The sequence below is a fragment of the Manacus vitellinus genome, unplaced genomic scaffold (genome assembly GCF_001715985.3).
Source record: "Manacus vitellinus isolate BGI_N305 unplaced genomic scaffold, ASM171598v3 scaffold_78_pilon, whole genome shotgun sequence".
Classification (NCBI taxonomy): domain Eukaryota; kingdom Metazoa; phylum Chordata; class Aves; order Passeriformes; family Pipridae; genus Manacus; species Manacus vitellinus.
The window spans coordinates 2,112,945-2,121,630 of NW_021940807.1; the positions used below are offsets into that span (position 1 = coordinate 2,112,945).

The 8,686-nt window shown below is 45.4% G+C and overlaps 1 protein-coding gene across 1 annotated transcript in view; it reads left to right on the forward strand.

Moving 5' to 3' along the window:
* The window catches only part of OBSCN (obscurin, cytoskeletal calmodulin and titin-interacting RhoGEF), a gene marked incomplete at its 3' end in the record, with an annotated part of 185,620 nt that overhangs the window by 17,430 nt on the left and 159,504 nt on the right, over window positions 1-8,686 (forward strand). Inside the window, exons 4-7 of the mRNA XM_029964680.1 lie at window positions 1,956-2,216; window positions 4,742-5,044; window positions 6,071-6,337; window positions 7,123-7,398. Coding sequence (XP_029820540.1) covers window positions 1,956-2,216; window positions 4,742-5,044; window positions 6,071-6,337; window positions 7,123-7,398 — 1,107 coding nt within the window. The remainder of the gene's footprint in view (window positions 1-1,955; window positions 2,217-4,741; window positions 5,045-6,070; window positions 6,338-7,122; window positions 7,399-8,686) is intronic.

An 8,686-nucleotide genomic window follows, 5' to 3' on the forward strand; every position in this document is an offset into this window, starting at 1 on the left:
GAAAAGAAACGGTTGGTCAGTGGGTCCCTGGAGCTCCTGCCAAGGTATATCTGGGACACAGGGTCAGGGAGCAGGGACAGACTGAGTTTCTGCACAGGATATGTCACCCAGTGGGGACCTCTGCTGAAAGGGCCTTCTGAGGTGTCCTGAGCTGTAGCCCAGCACTGCAGACTTTCCTCAACATGACCACAAGCACCAGATGGGTCACCTGCCACTGTCACACACATCTTGTGTGGTGTCCTGTGAACACAGGGGTGAATCTTGTCTAAGGGTGGTGCTGACCACGCTGGGAAGAGGGTTTAGCAGCTGTGGTTTGTGGTCTGATGTGTGGTGCAGGCTGCAGTCAGCACCAGGGTGATTTAGATTGGAAACCAGATCCACACTCCAGATCCCTGGCAGCTGGAGCTGTTCTCTGGAGCTTGGAAAGGTGATAAGAAAAGGACAAAATGTGGATATCCAGGTTTAAGTCTCCTGAGTCTGGTGGTGGTTTCAGACTGAAGTGGAAGTAGGTGTAGAGATGGGATGGTGTAGGTGTAGATTTGGGATGGTGGAGGTGTCTCACATTGAGTAGACACAGCAGAGTTGCAGGCATTGGAGACCTGTCAGAGCTACAGGATTGCTCTTGTCCTCACTCACTGAAAGCCTGACCTTACTCCCAGTAAAGCCAGAGGGGTTTCTTCTGTACACAAATTGCTGCAAGACAAGCTGGGTGATGTATTCCTTGTGCAAATTCCTTTTTGCATCATCAGCAAAAGGCTGAGAGTGCCCACAGGTGGATGCAGGAGGAAGAATTTAGTCTGGAGACGTGGGATAGCTCAGACAGGCACTAATTGTTGCACCTTCCATTAGGTCTAGACCAGCCAAGCTCTGTTAGTGCGTTTGGCCCCAGTGGGACAGCTGGTATTTCTTTACTTGTTTGTGCTGTAATGGTATGTTCCATTAAAGAGAGAGTGACTGAGCCAGGTGGAGCTCCCTGGAGAGAAAGGAGGCAAAGCCTTCCTGGGGGAGCCTTGTGCCTGCCCTGGGAGGAGAAGCTTGGAGAGAGAAAGATGGGTTTGGGAGGATGTGAGAGCACATGGCTGGATGTAAAGGGCTGCAGGGCATGGGGACACTGCTGAGGGCAGTGGGGCCAAGGAGGAGGATGAGCAGAGAATGATGAAACCTGTGCCTGACCTGTTGCTTCATGAGGGAGTTCAGCACTGCTTCTCATTAAACAGCTCTGGGTGAGGGCTCTTTCACCTTGCAAAGACTGGTCTGGAGCTGGAGCCTGTCACCATCTGTCAGCTGGGGTTGGCTCCTGAGGCTTTGTCCAATCTTTCCTGTGAATAGTCACATCTTGTAACTCTGAGGTTATTCTATTATGTGGGAATAATCACAGTCGTTTGGAAAGGACACAAATAAGTGCAGTTCATTCCACGTGAATTTCTGGGTTGATTCTAAGAAGAACTCTGAGGGGTTTTTGTGTATTTCCTGTGAATTCAGGTGACTGACGCATTTGTCATCTTAGTTATGTAAGTTACTGGTAACTTTTGAAGGAGGTAAAATCCCAGAGATAGGCAAGAGACCTGTCTGGCTTAAGACTGACCTACTTTAGCAAAGTTTTGATTTGAATTCCCAGCATATCTGGGCATTGAAAGCTGTATCACTGTCAAATCTGCTCTTGGCAAGGCCACGTATACCTTGTGTTTACCCACAGCAGACTGTGTGGTAGATGAGAAACATGAGTGACTGCAGTCAAACAGGATTGTTTTTCTCTCTTTGAAGGCCAAAATGAGCCCTTGGGGTTATCTGTTCTGCACCCTCAGAGCCTGGGAATTCATTTAGGGGTGTCTGCACAGTGTCTATAATGTTTTGATTAGGTGTGGACTCGTCCTGTCACAGTCGGGGTGGGCCAGCGTTGCCAAAATCTTTAATACCTGCCGTTTGCTGACCGGGATTGCTTTCTCATTTTGAAGGGAACATAATTAAAAAGCTTCCACGGAAGACTGCAGTGTTCATCCACGACACAGCCACCTTCTGCGTGGAGCTGGACAACGACTGCCAGAACGTCCGGTGGCTCAAGAACAAGGAAGAGGTGAAGCCCAGCGACCGCATCTCCATCACGCGCTCTGGCAAACAGCACACCATGACCATCCGAGAGTGCAAGCTGGAAGATGCTGGGGAGATTGCCTTCCTGGCTGATGAAAGCAGGACTTCCACCCAGTTCACTGTGACCAGTAAGATTCCTGTTTATTTTGGCCTCGGTGTTGTGCCTTCCCCAGTGAGCAGGTGCTCCCGGCGTTGTTTTGGGAGCCGCCGTGGTGATTTGGTTGTCCAAAGACAAACAGAAGGTCTGGTGTCTGCCCACAAAAAGCCAACAGCCTGAAACATGAGTGTTATGAGATGTTTTGGAGGGATGAAAACACAGAGAGAAGAGTCAGAGAACCACAGAGTGGTTTGGGTTGGAAGGGACCATAAGGATCAGCGAGTTCCAGCCCTCAGCTGCAGGCCAGGACACCTTCCACTAGACCAGGTTTCTCAGGGCCCCATCCAACCTGGCCTTGAACACTTCCAGGGATGGGGAACTCACAGCTGCTCTGGGCAAGAGCAGTCCTGGGAAAGGGCATGGCACAAACCTGTATCTTAATTGACAGAGCAGTAGCAGCAGGGGCAATGTAGTTGAGATTGGGTCTGAAATGAGATTTTGGTGAAGTTATCTAATTTTGTTTAGCCTTATTTTGATGGCACTGCATTTTCCAGGCAAAACCTGCTTCATTTAAGACAAATCTGCAAGTGGCTTCTCGCTCTGCTGCAGTTCCAGTCTGCATGTGAACAAATAATCCATTCTAGTAATAATTTGGGAAGAATGATGCTTTTTTTTCCTCCCCGCTGCCATTGACTGAAATCAGTCAGTGGCAAAACAGAATCTTTGATTTAAAGATTAATAACTGCTGTGTTATCTAAACTTGGCTGGCACATTCCGATGCCAATGAACTAAAATGAGAAAAAAAATTCCTAAGTGTCACATTTGGCTTTGTGACAGTTTCTAAGGTGTTTGGAAAGCTGTGACATCCAACCAATTCAATGGGAACAACAAAGTTCAGTTTGATTTCAGACACTGCTGTTTCAATTACGGAGAAAGTGTTGATTTGATGGAACAGGAAAAAGGTAGGAAGCTGCCTTCCCACAGAGAGGTATTGCTGAGGAAAATATTACATGACCACTTCTGATGGTAAGGTCAAGAGATCTCATTCCAGGGCTTAATACTCAGCTTAATGTTACCCTAGTGGGACCTTTGACATCTAGCTGTGACCAGAGTTACTGACAGGCTGGTAACTGTGCACCCCAAAACACTTCTGTGTCTATTTATGTAACATCTCTGACCATCTGCTTGGAGAATCCTGTGTACTGTGCTCGTGTCTTCTTCAAATTAACTGGAGAAAACTGGTGTTGGCTGTTCAAACAGCATTTATAACACACAGGCAATGTTTGTATATCATTTGCTCAGTGTCCTGTGTTGTTACTATGCCCGTTTTAAAGGTGGGTAAACTGAGGCAGGAAGAAGATCAGTTGTCCCAGAGCTCAGATTTTAGTTTAGGCTCGTCCTACAGGCTCCCTCCACAACCATGAATAGCTGAGGATGTGCAGTGTGGGATTGTTTCACCCATCTCCCACACCTTCTTTGAGCTGGGATGGGTTGCTCCTGAGAGTGCTGTTCTCCATGGGATTACAGCTGGAGCCTGGTTGGCTGACTTAACCCAGACATCTTTCAAATAGCCAAAATTAAATGAAATTAATCCTTTGCCGTGTCAGTAGAGGTGTAACTAGAGTGTATCAGATAATTCCCAGTTTCTGATGATATCAGTGGCAGCACGTAGTGAATAACCCTGATGGGACTTGAGTCTTCTCCAAAGGATTCAAGAGGAATGAGAAGGCTGAACATAAATATTCATTATGCAAATACCTGCAGGGAGAAATTTGTGGCCTCAGGTGCCATAAAATAATCATATCTCTGCCATTATAGGGTCTCACAGTGGGAACATTGTCTTTATGTCATTTCCTTTTGAAGTTAATTCTCAAAATCTGGTTCTGCATAAATTAGTAGAACAGAGATCCCCAATGATACTATCAATTAGCTGTAATTAACACAAAGTTACAGCAGATCTTCTGAGTGGGGATAACATAAAATACAGAAGCAGGACAGAGAACAAACACCCACAAGGAAGAGGCTGCAGAGAACATCCAAGCCTGTGTAACAGGCATCTGAAATGTCCATAATTCCAAGAGGTTTGAACAGCCTTTGGTGGTGGTTTTACCCATCTTCTGAGTGAAAATGAAGAGCTGAGTGTTAGTCTGCTTTCCTCAGAAGCTGTATAGGCAGCAGGACGGGTCTGTATCTAGCACTGAAGACTTAAGTCTGCAAAATGTTTGTTGAAGATCATTTGTGTTGACAATTTTAATACTGTGTAGAAACCACACGTTTCTGTGGAGGTGAGAATGTTGTATATTAAAGGTTGGACTCGATGAGTTCAGAGGTGTCTTCCACCCATAATGGTTCTATGCTCTATGTGTAATGCACCCCAAAAGCATCTTCTGTCCGTTCCCTCGCTTTTCCATCTCACATCAACGTTTTAGGGAGTTTTATTAAGCAAGAGTAACTTTTAGTCCAGCGTGAGCTTTCTGGGCGACGCACAGTGGCTTTTCCACTCCGACGTAAACTTCTTCCTCTAATTTTATTTATTTATTTTTTTTCCTGGTGCAGCGCCCAAAAAACCTCCCACCCAACCCCCAGCCGACCCTGTGGTGAAAAATAAAACAGAAACCTCAGTGACCCTGGCATGGTCCCCTCCCAAGATGGACCGTCCCATTCCAGTCGACGGATACATCGTGGAACGCAAGAAACTCACTGGCTTCACCTGGATGAGGTGCCACGAGTCCCACGTCCCTGTCCCAGAGCTCACCGTGAGCAACTTGGCAGAAGAGGCTGATTATCAGTTCAGAGTGTCTGCAGTCAACACCTATGGACAGAGCCCCTACCTGGAATTCCCCGGGAGCATCCACCTTGGTGAGCTCAAAACCCGGTCTGGGGTGATTGGATGTGTGGGTGCCTTGAAAATGTCTCCCATGACTTTGAGGATGGAGCAGTGGCACAGAAAAACCTTTTTTCCCCGTTTCACTGCTGGTTTTCCTACTTCATGTCAAACCCTGACCGCCACCAAAGTTGAGTGGAGGTTGGGTTTCTGTGGAAGAGCTGTGAGTGTGCTTATATTCCAATATCCCAGCTGTGTGAGAGGCAGAGCTTCTCCTTTTAAAAGCTAAACCTTTTAAGTCTTCTTCTAGGCTTGGTATGAGAGTAAAACTTGAGGTGGACTTAGGATATAATTTTCAATATATGTGTGAGATGTCCATCTTGCACCTAGAGAATATTGATGGGTGATGATACCATCATGAAGACCAAGTTCTAGCCAGTCTTTCTTAAATCTGGGAGTTACTGGGAGAAGTGTTGGGGGTTTACTTTATTTCTAGGGTGCCAGTGTGTTTCTTCCTTTGATTCACTACACTAGACAAGATTTGGAAGACCTTGATTATGCTGTGTCTTGTTATTGTGTCACCCTTTCCCTCCCTTGCTGGCTGAAAATGCCTAGAATTGTAGATATTCCTAGACATTCCTAGAATGTAGATATTCCTAGAATATCTACAAGTGACTAGTAGGAATATCTAGGAGTGATTCCTCAGGATCCTTCTGAAATCTAAGAATTGTGCTGGTTATTAAATTAATAACACCCTTATAGGGAAACCCGGGTGTTTCAGGCTTATGCCTTTGTATATCTTAGGGGATAAAAAAAATCAGCAAAATATGCCTTTTCTTCCCCCTGAAGAAACAGCATTTACCCTAATCCAGAGGTCAAGAACTTGAAGCTGTAGGAAACAAATCCTACAGACCGAGCATTAATTGCCTTCTATATAAGACTGCATAATTTTATTCTGGTGTCTTTTTTACCCTGAGAACTTTGTTCTTAGGATGAACTGTCCTCCAGCAGGGCTGTCTTGTGTCTTGTTCTCAGAGATGTGTGGTGTTGTTCCTCCCTAGAACCAGTCCTGGCTGTGAAAAGCCCCCTGACAACAACTGAGGCTGTACCTGGAGGGGATGCCCTGTTTACTGTCGACCTCACCAAGACGTGTTCCGGCACCTGGTACCTCAACGGTAAAGTCTTACAGGAAAGTGAGACCTGCATCATCAAGAGAACCCAAACCACTCACACCCTCACCATAAAGAACGTCACCAAGAAGGATGATGGAGCAGAAGTGAAATTTGTTGCCAGTGATGTTGAGACCAGCACCAAGATGAGAGTGAAAGGTGTTTGTTTTCCTTTGTTCTTCCAGGCATGGGGCTGTTGCTGTGACCCGATGATTAGAACTGGGGCTGTGGGAAATACCTGAAATTTCATCATGTGAACTAATGTGGGTGCTGGGAATGACATCACCATCCTAATTCAGAGTTCAGAGTGAGTCCATCTAGCCAGCTGGTGGTATCAGGACTAGACTGCTCACAGATTTCTGTTGTTCACAACCATCAATCAGTGGATTCTGTCACCAAATCTACCACTGAGTCACCTTAAAGTAGATATGTCAGCTCCAGATTCACCTGGACTTTCTGAATAGTAGCCTTTCAAAAGCAAAGGAGCATTAATTACTAACAAAGCTTTTTCTTGGAGGTCTTTTAGTTCACTGTGTATGGGATGCACAACTTAATATTGTGTAAATCATTTAAGAACCAGAGTTGGGTGCTTCCTTTATGAAATGACAGTAACGACTGTATCTACCCACATTGCCTGGCAAAACATGATGAATAGACATTGATTCTGGAAGGATGTGTTTGGCTTTGGGTGAAAAATCTCTGCAGAAGCATGTTGGGAGTATTATTAATCAGTAGAAAAACATGGTTTGGGTTTTTATTTCTTACTGGTTCAGTTAATAAAAACACGTCAAGTCCTCTGAACTGGAAAAAAACGCTCAGCATTGACATGAGTGGGAGGGCAGGATCAGGATTTAATACTTTTAGAGATCTCACAGTCTAAGGAAACTCATAGCAGGGAAAAATTACCTCGATATAAGCTGAAATAACAACTTGTGCCCTGGCAGGTGCCGCAGTGAGATTTACCAACAAGAGCAAAGAGGTAGAAAAGGTCTCTGCTCGACTGAGGGAGGAAGCCAAACTCCAGGCTGAGCTTTCAGATGCAGAGGCCACAGTGAAGTGGTTGAAAGATGGGAAGGAGCTCAAGGCCAGTGAAAAATATGAGCTTCAGACTGCGGGGAAGAGGCACATCCTGAAAATCCTCAGCACTTGTGAAGAGGATGCTGGAGTTTATGAGTGCACCTGTGAAGGGGATAAAATGCTCTTTCAGCTTTCAGTGAAAGGTATGTGAGTGCCTGGGCTGCTTAATGGCCTGTCCCTGCCCTAAACTAATGGAGGTATCAAGGGATGCAAAGAAAAAGCTCCAGAGGGAGTTGTGGGAATTCCCCGTCCACATCCAGCCTGGACAGTGTCCGTGGTTCCAGAGCAGGATTACTGGGGATTCAACACAAGATACAGCACTGGTTTAGTGCTAAGAGCTGTGCTTTCACTCCAGCTGGCATCTTGATATTCCATGGGAACTTGGTGTTGTTTTAGGAAGTCGAGTGTTGGGTGGGGAAAAAGTGCTGTTGTGATGAAGGGATTCAGCCTCAGGGGCAGGACGTGACACACAGGATCCTATGTCTGCCCTACACTTGCTGTGTGACATCAGAAGAGAGAGTTCAGCTCTGATTAAAGTTCTGAAGGACTCTAATCAGATCATCTTGGCATTGTGGATAAAAACAGGTCTTTCCAGGGCACACTGGGTGGCTTGGCTCATTCCTGTTTCCAGGTGCTCACATGGAAGGCTGTACAGATGAAACAGCAAAAGGGAATTTCATTTTGATGTTTCTTGCTTGTTAGATTTGAACCAGCACTGGTTTACAGCTGCTTTCAAGCTTTTATGAACTTGTTTATAGTAGAGTTTGCTTTGCCTTAGAAGGGACCACGTTTGGGCTAAAAAGCCCCAGTGTATCCCCAGACTGTTCCTCGTAGGGGTCATTAAGATATTTGAGGTTCAGAGTGTGCAACCTGACTCCAGGACAGTCTAAACATTTGGGGTGAGTTCAGCAGATATTTTGCATTGCTGCCAAGTTCACTCTGTAAAGCCATTTCATTTCCATGTTCTATCCCATAACTCACTCCTCACCTTCTTCCCAGCAATGATCACACTGTTTCTACATGGAGTGAATTTGAGGTGCTTCATCATCATGTTTTGTTGTCATGTCACCCTCCTTGGTCTCTGTAGAAGTAACAAACCCCCAGAGTAATGTGTTTTTGTTTTTGTTTTTTTTTTTAACATTTGACAACTTGCTTGGTTATTCTCAAAGAGCAAACTCAGGAGAGAGGAAAAAAATAATCTAGACACGTGACTAAATCTATATAAAGAGTAATTTCAGTCTACACTTGGCACCTGCTCTCAATTTTGGCTTTCTTCTCTGTCTCTCTGCCTCTTTAGCACTGCTTTTCATGCTGACAGCCTTACCCACAGATTTAATTGGATTAGTTGATGGCTGTTTCCACGTGCTCTGTGCTGTTATGTGACTATCGAATGAGTAATCACTGTCATTGTTTTAAAATCTCTGCTGTCAA